This window comes from Neospora caninum, chromosome XI (assembly GCF_000208865.1).
Source record: "Neospora caninum Liverpool complete genome, chromosome XI".
In the NCBI taxonomy this organism is placed as follows: domain Eukaryota; phylum Apicomplexa; class Conoidasida; order Eucoccidiorida; family Sarcocystidae; genus Neospora; species Neospora caninum.
In genome coordinates this window covers 119,177-135,431 of record NC_018397.1, presented here as the reverse complement: position 1 = coordinate 135,431, position 16,255 = coordinate 119,177, and the positions used below count along the sequence as shown (strand labels likewise).

General features: G+C 58.9%; 2 protein-coding genes across 2 annotated transcripts; one reads left to right on the top strand and one right to left on the bottom strand.

Moving 5' to 3' along the window:
* Window positions 1-641: 641 nt before the first annotated feature.
* Window positions 642-4,037, top strand: NCLIV_053280 (Mov34/MPN/PAD-1 family proteasome regulatory subunit, probable, related; the record flags this gene model as incomplete). The annotated part of the gene is made up of 7 exons (XM_003884881.1): window positions 642-1,244; window positions 1,680-1,718; window positions 1,892-2,013; window positions 2,219-2,339; window positions 2,638-2,726; window positions 3,284-3,677; window positions 3,915-4,037. The coding sequence occupies 7 exons, from the start codon at window positions 642-644 to the stop codon at window positions 4,035-4,037; spliced, it is 1,491 nt and encodes a 496-aa protein (XP_003884930.1).
* A 2,168-nt stretch (window positions 4,038-6,205) lies between these two features.
* NCLIV_053270 (hypothetical protein) lies at window positions 6,206-16,255 on the bottom strand (the record flags this gene model as incomplete). The annotated part of the gene is made up of 17 exons (XM_003884880.1): window positions 6,206-6,319; window positions 6,663-6,907; window positions 7,179-7,354; window positions 7,497-7,662; window positions 8,234-8,334; window positions 8,803-8,941; window positions 9,366-9,473; window positions 9,708-9,861; window positions 10,248-10,384; window positions 10,550-10,652; window positions 11,532-12,029; window positions 12,360-13,128; window positions 13,697-13,811; window positions 14,012-14,153; window positions 14,606-15,033; window positions 15,226-15,630; window positions 16,114-16,255. 17 exons carry the CDS (start codon window positions 16,253-16,255, stop codon window positions 6,206-6,208), a joined length of 3,942 nt encoding a protein of 1,313 aa, XP_003884929.1.

Sequence of the window (16,255 nt, the reverse complement as noted above, 5' to 3'; positions counted from 1 at the left end):
CATAGGGTGTGCGGTCCAGACACCCGCGAAGGGGGGGGGTCAGCGCTGTCGTTTCGCGAAGTGGCGACCCAGAGACGGACACACAAAACGCACAGAAGCGGAACAGTAGAGGGAAGAAAGAGGACGACAAAGGCAGGATTGGAGGGGAGGGTAAAAGGGGAGCGAAGAGGCGGCTCCACGGCAATCGAAGGCGGAGGCGACAGGGACGCGCACAGATAGAGGAGACCGAGACCTGCGCGGCACAGGAGAAAAAGATGGAGCGCAGGACGAAGCGAGAGATCGAAGCAAACAGGCGATAGGGGAGACACAGAGAGACTCGAGAGAGCAAAAACAGGAGCAACGGAGAGGAGCGTGGCGCCCGTGGAGTCTCACCGGCACCGGCCGATGCAGCGGCCGATGGAGAGCGAAGAAAGATTCGACTTCAAAGGCGGCGCGCATCTGGGGTGATGGAGAGAAGATCGAGAGGCGAACAGCGACGAGAAGGCTGAAACCTGTGGCGGCGCTGCATTCTCTGGAAAGAACGGCAACCGCGCAGCTCTGCGCCGTGTCTTGTTCCTCCATGAAACGAGTCCGGGGAGCCGCCCCGCTGTTGTCAGTTCCCGTCTTCCTCCCGGCACTTCGCTTCTCTCTCAGCGTGAACGATGGCGACCTCGGCTTCTGCCGCTTCGTCTTCGTGGGCGTCTCTCCCGCCGGCGCTGTCTCCTCAGGACTTCTGCCTGGTGCACTCGCCGTCGGACCGCGAGCAGCAAGAGCTCCACTCCCGCCTCCCTCACCTCCTCCCCACGAGCTTCACGACTGTGCGCCTCTCTCCTCTCTCTCTGCTGCAAATGCTTCTGCACGCGAGACAGGGAATCCCCCTCGAGGTCATGGGCCTCATGCTCGGCTCTGTGCACCCAGTCGCGCCTGCGTCTGCCTCGTCCCTTGCCTCGCCAGGCGCCTCTTTCCAGGCGGCCTGCGACTACGCCTTTGCTGTCCACTCCGTTTTCCGCTTGCCAGTCGAGGGGACGGAGACGCGCGTGAACGCAGGTGCGGAGGCGAATGAATACATGGTCAACTTCATCCAGCGCGCCGAAGAGGCGTTTTCCCCGTCTCCCTGCACAGACCCCGGCGAGGACGAAGGCCTCGGGCTCTGCGTCGTGGGATGGTATCACAGCCATCCTGGCTACCGCTGCTGGCTGAGTGGCGTCGACGTGGAGACGCAGAAACTGCATCAACGCGGCCAAGACCCGTTCCTCGCGATCGTGGTGAGAAAGGACGCGAAACTGAAGGCAAAAAAAAACGGCGCGAGAGGCCGGGAGAGAAGAGAGCCACGCCTAGACCAAAAAGAGAAAAAGGCTGAGAGCCGCTTCCCGAGAGCGAGAGACCAAAGGGGCGCCTCGCGCCTGTGGCGAGGGACGCAGAGAGACGAAAAAGCGAGAAGAGGAAAAGAGGACGAGGCAGTTTTTGGAGACGGGCGGAGAGCTGGAACGCGATAGAAGGGGAGAGGAGAAGGACCGAAACTGGGGGTTGCAGGCGCGCTCCTTTGGTGGTTTTTCGCGTCTCGCTCTCCCTCTCGGGTTGTCCCGCTTGATCTCGGCGATGCCTCTCTCTTCCTCGTTTCCGGTCTGTATCTTCTGCGATCTGTGAAGGTGCTGCCATGCGTTTGTCTGCGTCGATATCTGCGGATGTCTGCGCTTCAGGTGGACCCTACGAGGACGCTAGCAACCGGCGAAGTAGATGTAAGGAACGCAGAGGGGAATCCTTCTGCGACTCGTCTCGTCACACGTCGCTTTTCGTTCGTTCCGGGTCTCTCTGCTGCGCCTTGGCCATCCTTCACGTCTCTGTCATTTTATCTCGGTTCTCGCCCCGCTCGCACCGCCCCGCTCGCACCGCCCTGCTCTTGCGCCCGTAGATTGGAGCCTTTCGATGCTACCCGGAGAACGGCCACGACCGCCAATCGGTGCAAAAGACCCGACACGAGCAGGCAGGAGTGCCTGTGGAGAAGGCCCACGACTTTGGCGTCCACTGGAGAGAGTAGGTTTGTTTTCTGCGTCCCTCTTCTCTCTTCCTCTCCTCTCGCCCGCTCCGCCTGCCTTCTGCCGCTCACCCCTCACAGCGGCTTTCAGACAGTGTGGAAACCGGACGGCGCACGACTCTGCCTCGCTTTCCCGCGTCCTGTCGACGACTCGGCCCCTCTTGGTGGCACATTTCGTCTCTTTCGCCTCTCTCTGTTTCTCAGGTACTACAAATTGAACGTCGACCTTCTCTGTTCGTCTCTGGACGCGCTGCTCATTGAGAGGCTCTCCGAGGCAGCCTGGTTTGCGCCTCTCCTTCGCGGACCGCACGATCAAACGGCTGCAGTGAGTTCTCTTCCTCAGGTTTCCTCTTGGCTTTCCCCCCCTTGCCCTCGGCTCCCGTCTCACAACTTCTCTCTCCGGCGTCCTTCGTCCTTCCCTTGCGCGCCCTGCAGGCCTGTCGCACCCTTCCCTTTGTTACTTTTGCATAGGCTCGCCGCACTATCTTCTCTCGGGCGTTTTCCATCCTGGTCCGGGTGTTTCGTCCCTCCTCGCTGTCTCCCGCCTCTGTCCTCTCTCCTCTCTTTCCGCGTTTAACCAGTTGTGAGCTTCGCTCGTGCTTGAAAATGCGGCGTTTGGGCAGACTCGGCGAGCGTACCGCACGTCTCAGATCTTCAACGTCGCGAGAAAGGCTCGCCAATCAGAAGCTTCGTTCGTCCCGGCTCTCCCAAAGTGAGTGTGATCTTCTCGTCCTCTTCAGTTCGCGCAGCCATAGCCTGCGCTGTGTGTGTCCGAGGACAGAGTTGAATCGCCGATCGTTTCCGAGCTACCGCCAGTCGGGAAAATCCGCTGGAGCAACCGCAAGAGACACGGTTCTCCCTCTCAAAAGAGTCTGAGGACCCAGCTCAGCGGCTAACAACAAAAAAGCTGTTCCTGGACTCGCGCCTTTCGGCTCTGTGCCCGCCAAGCGGGATCGACGCTCCACTCTTCTTCCTTTTCCTCTGACTTGTCACACTACCACACAGACGCCGAATGCGCTTCCGCCTCACAGACAAGTTTCCTAAAGAGTGGCTTCTCGCGTTTCCGTTTGACGCATCTTGCGCGTTTCTTCTCGCCACCGTCCCCTGTATCCTGGTGTCCCCCCGCTCGTTCTCGTCCCGCTCCTCATTCGTGCTTTGGAGAAGCGAGCCGCGAGAGAGATCTCAGACGAGCAGAGGCAAAGCTCTTTCGCGCGCATTTTGAGCTCTGTGTTTGCTTTCCGTGTCTGCGCCTCGGCCTCGCCTGCACAGGCCTTGCCCGTCCCTTGCCGTCCATGATCCACACACTGGGCCGTCTCCTGTCTCTTCGAGTTCAAGTCCCCACACTTTGCGGCCGCCCCAGGAAGATCCTGCCTCGTCTTCCGCCTCGCGCGCAGGGAGGATAGAGGAGAGTCTCCTCTCGCGGCCGGGAGCGCAGGAGCGCCTGGCGTCTCTGGCGGCGGAAGAGGAACAGACGGAGCGCATGCAGCAACACGCCCTTGCGCTGCTTCAGTCGCGGCTCGAGAAGAAATACGTCGCGCGTCTCGCGCAGTGCGGAGAGCCGGGCGCCGAAGAAGAGGACGAGGACGGCCTCGACGCAGTGCTGCGGGAGGCGCACCAAGTCGCGTGTGATCAGAGACGCTCTGTCATCTCTGCGACTGTTGCAGTGAGGAAACACGGGAGGCCTTGCCGGCGGTTTTGCGGCAGTGTCGGTCAGCCGAGCGCGCGTCGCTCTCGTTCTGTGCGTCGCGCGTGCGGATCCGCCTCGGGGCAGTGCTCGTCTTTTCGTTGACGGTTCCGGCCCCGTGAAAGACACCGACGAAACGCTGTGATTTTCCAGAGCGATCCTTGAAGGCGCAGCCCTCCAGACCCAAATCTCCCCCTGTGTCGTTTTTTTTTTCAGGACACCATCTTCGGTCCTGAAGCTGAGAGCAGGACGTGGCTAGCGATAAAGCGGCGACTCCGAGAGGAGAGGGAGAGGCGGTCGTGCCCACGCCCCTGTCGGCCGGGGTCTGCGCGGCTTTGAGTCTCCCAGAGAAACGGAGAGTGCTCCGAACCGGCGTGCAGCGGTCGTTCTGTCTCGCTGAAGAGACGCAACGCTTTTAGAGCGACCTGCAGAGACGATCGAACCTGACACGAATTGCCTGAGCGAAATGGGAAGATGAGATCAGTGCACGTTTGTCGTTGGAAATGTAAAATACGCTTGAGACACGAGAGATATCCCCCCAGGACGCCCCTACGGCGCGGATGGGAGAAGGATGAGGGCGACGGTTGATGGGTGATCTGCGGGCCGTCGAAACGCGGAGAGTGCGGAGAAACACGCGATCGTGTGCGCGATTTTTGTGTCGTGTTTCCGCGAACGGAGGTGCGACGCGTTTTCTCCGTCTTCACGTGCCGACGCGTGTAACCCGAAAAACCACTCGATCTATGTGGCGTTCGCGAAACCAAGACGCTTACAGATAGGTGCCGGCAGGAACGGCCAAGAAAGCGAGAAGGGCGAGACCAACACAGGCGACGGAGATTGGTGAAGAGACAGCGACGCTGGCGAGAGAGAGACAGGAACCGCCCATCGATGCGCGCTCTATATGGCAGAGTATCAGCGCAGCTCACCACGCACGCACACCCAGCGTTTCTGTCGGTGTTACTTTTTTATACTCCTGCTTCAGCCACATCGCTACCTAGCTCTCGAGTCACAGAATTGCACACACAGACTCGTGTCTTGACGCGTGCGCAGACAGCGGACGCAGAAGCCGTCCGCGGGGCCACGGAAAGTGAAAACGCGAAAGTTTCGGGGTTTTTCTGGCGAGACAAGACAGCGCAGACCGCCCAGAGAACGCCCAGTCCATGTTTCGCTGCGGCCGCGGCGGTTTCTGGAACGGGCTGAAAGGCCCAACCGAGTTCAGAAGCGGAGAGCGGAAAGGAAAGGCTGCGAGAGCGACGAAAACAACGTGCGTAGAACGCGGCAGCAGCGAGAGAGAGAAGGCGCGCCTGCTTTGACCCCGAAGACGGCCCCACGGGACACAGAGATGCCCGTGGCGCGATATTCACATAAAAGCGCATCGGAAAAAACCAGATGGTGGTGTACGGAGAGGGGGAAAAAAGTCGAGACATGCAAACGGAAGACGCAGCACGTGGCCAGCCTTTTTGTTCTGCCTGCTGTTGCACTTTTAGAACAGACGCCCGGGAGTCACCAGAAACGAGTCACGGCGCACGTGGGAGCTACCGCGGACGGACGGATCTTGACGCTATACATGCACACAGCTGGGAATCCAGAAACCGAGACACATTGGTTTGCGTGCGTCCGGGGCGGGTGCATGCGCTCGCGTGTGTCTTTGCACGGTCGGGTTTACACGTCGGAACATAAAAAACTGTATCCCTAAACGGACACCGCGATTCACGCAGACAAGTAACTCCATGAATTCACATATACAAATGCATGTAGAAATAGGTGTATAAATCAGCAGAGAGGTACATCCAGTTCAGAAAACGTCGACTCTCTTTACATGCGTGAGTATCTTCTGTATATGAAGCATCTGTCTTTCAGGAACACCAACAAGTACAGCCGTTAGACTGAAGTAGTTGCGGGGCACCACTCACTCTTCTCTGTCTCCCGGCTTCCTCTCTCTTGTCTCGTTTCCCTTCCTCTCCTCACACCCAGTCCCTCGAAAACCTGTTGCCCTAATGTCTCCTCGTGGCCCTAAGTTGGCGGTCCGTTTTCTGAGCGCTTCGGTTCCGTCTCGGCTCCCGTCTCCGCGGACGCCGTTATGCTCGCCTTCTACCCTAAATTCTTTTACTCCGTCCTTCCTCCCCTTTTTCTTTCTGCTCGATGCTTCTCTCTTTCAGCGCGCCTGTCTTCCACCTTCCGCTAATTCCTTTCGCTCCGCCTTTTCGCAGAGGCTTCTTCACCTTCTCTGTAGGTCCCCGACCGTTTCCTTCTCTCTGTCTTCCTCCTGTCGCCAGCACTCCGTGGTCCCCGCTTTTTCTCGCCAGCGTCGTCCTCCCTCTTCTTCTTGCTCGGCCTGATCCGTTCTTCTCGCTTGCCGTCGCATTCCCACCATCCCCTCCCTCCCCATTTTCCCCGCGTCTTCACTCGCTTCTGACTCTCTCCACAACCGCGTCGCCCGTCTCCTCCCCGACCTTCTTCTCGCTCTTCTCTCGCGGTCTGCGCATGCGTCTGCGGAGCGTCCGACCGTCTCACGCGAGTCCGCCGTGAACTCCGTCGTTCTCTGCTCGCCGCGGCGGCTCGGCGCCAAACGCCACTCGATAAACGTCGTCGTACGTGGAGGCGAAATGAACGCTCAGTCCTTCCTAGAGAGGAGCGAAAAGAGACTCCAGCAGAGACCCTCGATGGAAAGGCGGGCGAAAGTGACGAGGCGGAACGGCTCGAGAGACTGGCTAGGACTCACGCTTCAAACAGAGACACAGCGCGGCGCGAAAACCGCCAGGTAGCCTCGCACACACGGCGGCCCCCGACTCGAAAACGACGACGCGGCACAGGCGGCGAGACACTTCCAGGCGAAATGCGAACTTTTTCCCTGGACGCGCGAACGCAGAATCAAAGCCCTCGAGAGGACCTCAAATGCGGAGTGTACGAAAACGGGCCGAGCACCCCAAGAAAGAGCGGCGTTTTTAGTCTGCAGTGGCTTCTCACCCTGACGTCCTCCGGGAGTTCGTCGAATTCGCGCTCATTCGCCTTCGGGAAGATGAGAGTGTTCACGTTTTCGCGTCGCGCGGCGATGACCTTTTCTTTGACTCCGCCAATCTTCAACACCTTCCCGGTCAGCGTCAGCTCACCCGTCATGGCCACGTCAGGGAGCACGGGGCGGTTCAGCGCAAGCGACACCAGCGCCGTGGCCATCGTGATGCCTGCACTCGGTCCGTCCTTCGGCGTCGCACCTGAGAGACATCCGGACGAAAGAGGCGCGAGACGCGAACGGCCTGGCATCTCCCCGTATCCTGGGTTCCCCGCTCGTGTCTGTCGCGGCTCCCTGGCCAGTGGCGCGGTGTCTCCCCCTCCCTTGGAAAAGCGAAGGACACGAGGGCGAGAAGTGGATGACCAAAGACCCGCATGAGAAAAGGTTCGCCGGCTTTTTGCGGGGCCCCTGCGGGGGGTTGAGAGAGCCCGAAGTCGCGCGGCAGGCGCGCGAAAGTGTCTCGGGGCGCCTACCTTCCGGCACGTGGAGGTGAATTTGCGCGGTTTCCAAGTACGAATTGCTCGGCTCGATGCAGCGCACAAACATGCGGCAAAAGGTGAGCGCGATTTCACTCGACTCGCTCATCACGTTCCCCAGCTGACCAGTCACCTTGAGGCGGCCCTCCGCGCCTGCAGGACTCCGCGGTTTTCTGGAGGAAAGAACAGGAAACGTCGACACTGGGCCTCAAACAAACACACGCGTCGTTTCGCGCGCGCGCATGGCTTGGAGAACCACCGGCCAGAAAAGGATGGCGCGACTGCCTCGCGCGTGTTTGGCCTGTTCTCGCGTACCTTCGCCCTCCTCGGTCGCCCGTCTCGCGTCGGCTGGGATTGTCCTCTTCTCGACCTTTCCGTTTCTCCGTCGCCGAGCGCGACGTCTCGCGGAGTCGGCGGCCAATCGCCTCGACGTACAGCGTGGCGCCGCCCAGCTGCGTCCATGCCAAGCCCATGACGACGCCTAAAAGCAGCAAGAACCGCGGGAAAATACCAGCCGTCTTTGCCGCGGGTAGGCGCAACGCCACGTTGTGCCTCGAGGCTGGTTACAAAAAACACGTATAGAGTTGGAATACAGATCGACTCTGCTACCGCCGAATGGTAGGGGCAAACTTGAAAGTTTCTACGGAGGCTCAAAACCTACCCCCGCCCTCCAAAAAAACAGTTTGCCAATGTGGCGAATGCGGTATGAAAAGGGACCGGAGGACGAACGAAAAGAGCGGAAAAAGACACAACAAGCGAGCAAAAATCAACTCCGACCCCGTCCGTGAAAGCTGCCTACGGCCGTACACCCCACGGACGCGCCTCGGTTTGGCTGCCACCATGCGAGTCGAGCCCCGTAGCGCCAGGAACTTTGTTCAGGGAGGGTGGGAAAGCGTCGAGATGAAGACAGACAAACGGTGCTGGGAGAGAAGCGTCTCGAAACACAAGTCGACAGGGCAAGGGAAACGCCTGAAAAGCGGGAAAGGCGCGTTTCCCTCGCTCTTCCCGCTCGGTTTCGGTTGCGCCTCCACTCCAGTTCCTTCTGCACGAACCTGGAGGAGTCTCGGCGTACAGGCGGTCAGACTGGAAGGCCGGCTGACCCACGAACTTGCTCAGGTTGTCCAGATGCACTTCGATCTTCTCTTGCTCCTTCCTGATCGGAAAAACAGATTCGGATACGCAGCACGCAGATACCGCAGCCGAGACGGACGGCGAAACCGAAGAAAAGAGCCGAAAAAGCAACGCAACGCGGAATCTCCGCGCCACGGGGCATCCCCACGGCGAGAGTGCCTGTGCAAAGACGACAGCACTTTCACGGCACCGGCCTCGCGTGACTCCGCGGCTCCACAGGTGACACAGACATGGAATTTATGTAAACGTTATTGACAGAAACATCTTTTACACATGTCGGTAGACGCCTCGCGCGTGGGAGACCGTTCGTAGGCAGGCGCGAGGGGCTGCGGCTGGAGGAAAGTCCAGCTGGAGGTCGCGTTTCTCGAGTTCACGGAAACGCAGGATGCGCGGTCGACAAGCCGCGGCGTATCGACGCTCGAAGCCAACTAGCGTGTCCGTGAAAAAGAGCCGCTGGAACGTAAGAGACCGCCGATGTTTTCGGCCTTACCTGACGAGTGCGAGAGCCGCTTTGCGGTAGATTTTCTCAATGAGTTTGAGCAGACTTCGAACGCCTGCCTCGCGCGCGTAGTCCCGCACGAGTTTCTCCAGCACGTCTGCGGAAATGTGGATCTGATCTTCCGACAAGCCTGAAACAAAACCAGGAAAAAGCGGAGAGCCTGATGGGGAAGGGAGCACGAGACAGAGAGACAGACCACCGACCTTCTCGCCGCCAGACAGAGAGGAGAGAGGAGCGGCCGGGGCTTCCTGAGGCGCCTCCGTCCTCGGTTGTACGGTTTCCCCTTCTTGCGCGGTCCCTCGCCCGCGCGTCTCTTGAGCGGTCATCTGCATGATGCATGCGCGCCTCTGCTGTGTCTGCCTCTAACGCGTGCTGTCCCGTTTTGCATCTGATGTCGGGGAGGCGCAAGCACTCGGCTCGCGCGCAAATAGCACCGGGTGTCTCCCTGGAGCGCGCCCCGATGCCTCTGCGAGGCAAAATGCTTTGCATCTCTCTGAGGGAGGTGTCTGCGTTTCCCAGATCCGCTGTTCCTGTTCAGGTGTATCCGCTCGTACCTGTCGACTGGCTGGTTTGCGGGAGGAGGTAGTTGCGAGCGATGCACAGTTTCTCTTGGAAAATGTACCCCGCGATTCGAATCACTTCCATGCGGTCCAGCAGCGGCCCTGAGACGCCGCAGAGCAACTGGAACGAAAAGGTGGGAGAAAGGGCGACGGCGGAAGAAGCCGAAAAGAAAAAAACGAGAAGCTGGAGTGATAGGCGCCCGAGAGACGCGTGGACGGTGCCGAACGGCCAGCGACGGAGCGGTCGAGACGGGCTGAGAACGACGCGCGCCGTGAGAGCAGAGAAAGGCGGGCACGGAGCACACGCACAAAGAGGACAGCGGCCGCGAGCTCTACCTGGAATGACATCCGGAGTGTTCGCTGTGCAGACGAAGAGAACCTTCGAGAGGTCCACGGGGATGTCGAGGTAATAATCGCGGAACGATTTGTTTTGACTCGGGTCGAGAATCTCCAGAAGTGCAGAGGAGGGATCGCCGCGGAAGTCGCGACCCTGAGAGGCACACGAGGGAGCGGGCGCGCAGATGCGGACCGAATCCACAAAGGAGAGACAAGGCGAAGAAAGACTGTCGCCCGCGTTCTAAATGCTAAGCACGAAGCTGTCTCCTTCGGAAGCCAGAGACCGTCTTGAGAGCCTCCAGAGCCGAAATCTTCCAGGACGCAGCAGATGGCATAAGACAGAAGACAGCGAGACCGAGGAGAGACAAAAAAAGAGAAAGATGGAGAGAAAGATGGAGAGAAGGATGGAGAGACAGGTGGAGAGAGAGATGGAAGCAGGGAGAAAGGGAGGGAAAGGACAAGGGCATGCAGTTGAGAGACGGCGAGGCCACCCAGGAAAACCGCAGCAAGTACACCAGCGCCCGGGCGTCTCGGTCTCACCAGTTTGTCAATTTCATCAAGAAGAATCACCGGGTTCATCGTCTGACACTCCTTCAGAGCCTGAATCACCTTCCCCGGCAGTGCACTGATGTACGTCCGGCGGTGTCCGCGGAGCTCTGCGACGTCGCACATGCCGCCTGCGAGGAAAAGGAGGCGGAGGAGGGACGCGCGAAAGAACGAAGGCGTTGAAACACGCACAGAGAGGCGGGAAAAGAGCAGCCGCGCCGCGGAAACGGCGACCCGCGATCGAAGTCTTGCTTTTCTCGCAAAGGAAGAAGCACGAATTCGGGAGTGTTCCTTACCCAGACTTATTCGATAGAACTTGCGACGGAGCGCCCGCGCGATGCTCTGCCCCACCGACGTCTTCCCCACTCCGGGCGGACCAACCAAACAGATGATTTTCCCCTGAAGCGCACCGGCAGCAAAGATGAAACCAGAGAGGTCGGAGAGAGACGCGACACAGCGAGAGGCGCAAGAGACCCCCTCCCGACCGCGGGGAAAGAGCGACGGAAAAGACGCAGAACTAGAGAGGTGTCCACGCAGCTGCCAATGCAGTTGCTCGACGCCACAACTAACGCACCGTGTGCCTCTTTGCCCTTGCCGCTCTGCCTGTCAATCCTTGCACCCGCATGCATAGAGACATACACATGCACACGCGTCGTTCGTTTGAAAAAGGAGAGAACGAGGGCCGAACGGTTCAGAGCTGTCTACTTTTCGGTCGAGGTCACTTCTCCGCATGCGAACCCTGTCTTCGTCTTCCTCAATCCGTCTGCCTGTCCGTTTTGTCACAGTTCTTCTCTCTCGTTCTCTACCCCTCTGTATAGACCACATGCGTCGAAAAGCAGCGACATTCATCCAGCGGTCGCCGGCTCTCTGTCTATACGTGTCTACCCGCCGCCGCCAACAACGCGCCTGGACCCGCCCGTGTCTGTAGCAACCCTGCACACAGACGCGGAGTCTTCCAAATGGTTAGGCCCCGGCGATGCATCGCGGCGAGAACCCAGCGGACGGGGAAAGAACGCGACACCGCCCAGACCGCCCTTCTTAGATCGAGCCTTCTTCCAGGCCGACCCGGAAACGGCAAAACGCCGGGAGTCTCTCTGCCGCAACTCTTGTCCCTCTCAGTCTGCATGCATGCAACATGCGGAGGCATGCCCGACACATCCCTGTCCGGACGGACGCTTGGTAGGCGAAAACACAAGGCACACCGTAGGACGTTTCCGTTTTGTGTTGGGGCGCGTGTATCGCCTGCTGCGGTCTGTCGCTGCAGACGTGCACGCGTACCTGGACATCTTTCTTGAGGATGGTGACGGCGATGAACTCGAGGATGCGATCCTTGACGTCTGAGAGGCCGTAATGGTCTTCGTTGAGAACCTTTTCCGCGCTGAAAATGTCGCTGCACTCTTCAGTGTATTCGCCCCAAGGCAGACTGAGGAGGCAGTCTGTGTAGGTTCGCGTGATGTTGAACTCTGACGAGGACTGTTCCAAGCTGCTCAACTTGCTCAGCTCGTAGGCGACTGCCTTTTGCACCTCTGCGGGCATGACGCGCTTCTTCTTCTCCAGCCGTTCGCTGAAACTGTCGAGAATCGACTCCTTGTCGTCTTTGACGTCGCCCAGTTCGCGTTTCAGAAACTTCAGCTGCTCCGTCAGGAGGAACTTCCGCTGCATCTTGTTCATTTTCTCCTCCACCTGGGCCTTCACTTGCGCCTGCAACTTGGAGAACTCGAGATCCTTCTTCGCAATCTCCAGCACCAGTCGCAGGCGCTTCTCGATGTCTTCTTCCTGCAAAGAACGAAAGCAAGGAAATCCCACGAGACGCACGTGCGACGCACCGGAACCACGAGGAGACAGCCACGCAGCGGAAAAGAAAAAACCGGACGGTCCGCACGCGCAAAACAGCGTGTTTCCACGGCCCCCCGACACCAGCGACAGCGCGCGCGAAGGCCTTCCGCGAGCCTCAAAACGTGGCAAAAAAACCCGATTCGGATCGGCGGCTTCCTCGGGCTTCCCAGCAGCCAAACGAAACGCCGAGCAGAGAAAAGAAAGTGTCCGTTCGCGCGAGCTCGGCGTCTCGGCGTCGTCGCCTGCGTTCTCTTTTGCGGAGACACGTACCGCCAAGACAGCTTGCAGTTCTTGGCGCTTCGCGAAAGACATTCCCGCGACCAAGTCCGCGAGTTTGTGGGGCGAGTCGAGGTTGTAGAATCGGACGACTTGGTCAAAGTGTTCCTTGTAAAAGTAGCTCTGCTTCAACAGTTCCTTCATCGTCGCAATGATCTCCAAGTGGAGCGCCTTCTGCGTGTCGTTGACGTCGAACTTCCCGGACTCGTCAGGCAGATATGCGATGCGCACGCGCAGCAGCGAAAACGTTGTGGGCGCAGAAGGCACAGCTGCAACAGGCGAGAGAACCGGAGACAGCGACGAGGGAGACTCGGGCTGGATCGCCTCGCCCCGCCTCTGAGCCTGTCCGTCGGGATCAGCATCTGTGGAGGACGCAGCGGACGGCGACGACGGCTGGCTTCCTTCGGTTCCCTTCTCTGCCGCGACGGAGACGCCAGTTGGGCTCTGGTCGTCGCCTTCGGCAGGGGGATCGGGCGAACGCGAGGACGCCGGCGAAAGCTGGTCTCTCTCCAGTGCTTCGGAGGTGCGAAACGCTTCCTTCGGCTCGTCCCTGTTGTCGCGATCTCTGCCCTCAAAGCCGTCGTCGTTGTCGCCGAAAGACTCAACGCCGGAAGCCGAAGGAGAAGAGAGAGAAGAGAGAGACGAGCGAGAAGAGGATGACGAGGAGGAAGGCGCAGCGGTGTCTGTCGACGCCGGAGACAGAGGCTGTGACTCCGACACGGGGGAAGACGAAGGCGAGTCCGCAGTCCCCAATAACCGAATCCTGCAGGGGCCAGGAGAAGAGCGCAGACAGACACACACCCAAGAGAGGGAATAAGAAACGACACCCCGAACGACAGCGAAAAGGAGGAACACCCGAAACGCCGAGCGCGACAACACACGGAAACTGCTACAGAGGACGGGGGCACCAGCGCGACGCGTTCTCTAACGAAGGGAAAACATGCCAGAGAAAATCCGAAAACAACCCGGCGTCGCCACACTCGGGCCATCTACACAGTCAAAAAGATAGACTCACGCAACTGTAGATGTACCCTACCTCCTCGCTTATCCACAAATCCACTCGCCTAAATACTGGGAGATATACACAGTTACATAAATTTATACATTTATATATTTATGCATACGAGTTCGACTACATATATATATATATATATATATATATTTATATCGGTACACGAATTTACCTACAAGGTTATACATATATATATATATATATATATATGGGAAGGAATCAGAGCCTGTGCAGCAAAACACAGCTCTTCGGGAGGCGGGCGAGTAGAGGAAGCGTGCCCTAGGGACGGAGCAAATCGAGGAGAGACGGGTGAACTCACCGTCGGTAAGGCATAACGACGACTTGGCCTCCCTTCACGCTGCTGTGTGGAGCAAAGTTGAGGAGATGCAGAAGACTGCCGGTGGAGTGGAGCTCCGAAATGTCGAGAACGCGTCCTGAAGACAAAGGAACAGGCCATGAAGAAGACCCGCAAAAAGGGGAAAGAGCGATACCAAAATGGACCAAAACGAGCTGTCGCACATGTATATATATATATATATATATATATATATACTTATGTGGATGTATGGGCATTCGACGGGTAGGGTGCATCGACGGCGATCGTCTGCCTTCTCGCATTCTCTGCCGTGCTCACCGGCGTCTTTTCGCAGCTTCGCCCCCGGTCCTTCCTCGTCTACTTCGTGCTCTTTCTCCTTCTCCTCGATTGTGAGGAAACCAGCCACGTAGTCTCCGCCCGGGACTCCGCTCTTCTTCTGCCTCACCAAGGCTTCAAACACCTGAAAAAGGAGGGAGCGCGGAAGCCCCGGAGACACATCGCGAAAGGACTGGGAGTGCGAGCTCGCAAAAACCTCGCCAGGAACGGGGGTCAGCGCGAGGCCGTCGCCAGCGTCGTGAGAACGTGGAAGGGAACCGTGCAGGGAGGAGAAACGCAAAAAGGCAAGCGGAGAAGGATCGCATGCCCAAAAGAGACAAGACGCAGACGAGAAAGCGGGGACTTGTGGAAACTGCAAACGCTCGGAGGCCCAGTGACAGGGCGCGAGAACGAAAGGGGAATCCGAGAAGCGAACGAATGGCAGTGGGTAACAAGAGGGAGGCCTGCCTAGACGACGAATCGTAGATTCCTTCCTCTGGTCAGTCCTTGCAAATCCGGTGAAACTGTCTTCGCCATCCTTGTTGTGCACCCTTTTCCTCCCTTCGTTTTTTCTCCCCGCGTCTTTTGTTGGCTTACGTCGTTATCCGGGATGTGAAGCAGCTGAAAAAAGCCCGGGAATGCGGGCCGTCGGAAGAGAGGGAGAGCGGTGAGAACAGGAAATCGCGGAGGCAAGGCCGAGAGCGCAGAAGACAGATTATTGCTGGACAAGGACGCAGGCGAAGAGTCCCCGCGAAGGAGAACAGGCTGGGCGTCTTGCGCCTCGGCGGCTCTCTCGTCGGAAAGTCGGTACGGCGTCGCTTCGGCTACCCTCTGTCCGGCCTCTCCGTCCGTTTCGGGTCTTTTCCTCACCTCTCTCTCTCTCTCAGCCATCGCCGCGCCTCTGCGACGGCGCCCGACCCGCAGAGACGCGGCGGGTTCTTCGGCGTCTAGGCGACCCCGTCGGTCCTCCGCCGCGGGCGGCGAAGACGACGGGAGGTTTCGAACGTCAATCTGCGTTACTTCCCCTGAGAAGCAAAGCGGACGAGCATGGAGAATGTGCTGAACACGCGCGCCAGGCGCTCCCCCCGGTGTGTGTCCGTTTCTCCTCGCAGATGTACATCAAACCGTCCATTTCCTCTAACCCACGGGCATGTTTTTTCGCTGGTCGGATCTCTCCCCTGATTCTGCAGACGGCTGCGCTCGCCCACGGCGCTCACCTGATGGCTGCAGGGTATCCTCAGAACTTTGCGGAGCCGACGCGGACTGTGTCTGCTCTTCGCCTGCGCAGTCCTTTTTCCGGACAAGAAAATCCTGCAGCGCCTTCCCGCGTTTCTCGGCGGCCGCGCGGAGCCCCGCGGGTTTTGTCTCTGCTCCCTCGGTCCGCCTGTGGGTTTTTTCTCTCTCTCCGTGTCCCAGGCGGTCTGCTTCTCCTGGCAGGCGGTCTGCTTCTCCTGGCAGGCTGTCTCCCGCTTCGCCGCTTTCCGCTTTCTCTTCTGCGTCTCGCGACTCCTCTTCGCGCCGCCCATGCGGTCCTTGCGCATGCGACGCAAGAGTGCGAGACGCGAGTTTTTGAGAGGAAGGAAGAGACAGGCTCTCCCAGGCAGGAGAGCACGTCGCGAGGCCTGCGGGAAATCGGACATCCGAGGAGACACCCAAAGTGGAAGAGAGCGAAGAGGCTGTAGCAGGGAAAACGAATGAAGAGTCGGAGAAGAAGCGGCGGAACAAGCGAGGAGTCGTGAAAGATGCGCCGCAGTGACGAGGAAGGTCTGCAAGAAACGAGCAGGAAGGAGTGCCGCGACACGGAGACAGGTGAGGAAGAGAGTAGCGCGCGGCGGAATACGCCGAAAGGGAAGCCTCCGTTTTTGCGTCCTCGACAATCTCTTCTCTGACGCCAGTCTGAGTTGAATTCTCAGTCCGAGAACAAGCAGGCGAACCGGAAGACGCAGGCGGCAAAGCGAGGCAGGCGCGGAGGCGCGAATGCGGCGCTAGAGTGCTTCTCAGGCGGGGAAAGGAAACAAAGGAAAGTTCAGACGGAGAGGAGGTTTGTGAACACGGAGGTTTTCTCTTGCCTCGCAGACAAGCGTGGGCGCCCGGCTGGTGTCGACCTCGCCAGTGTTTCGGAAACAGCGACAAAGTTGTGCAGGGGGTGAGCACACACCGGACGGCGGGTGACCGAAGAGCCGGAGCCGGGGAAGAGGAAGAAGCGGCGAAGGCAGCTGGCCTCTGAAGACGAGAAGCATACGTCAT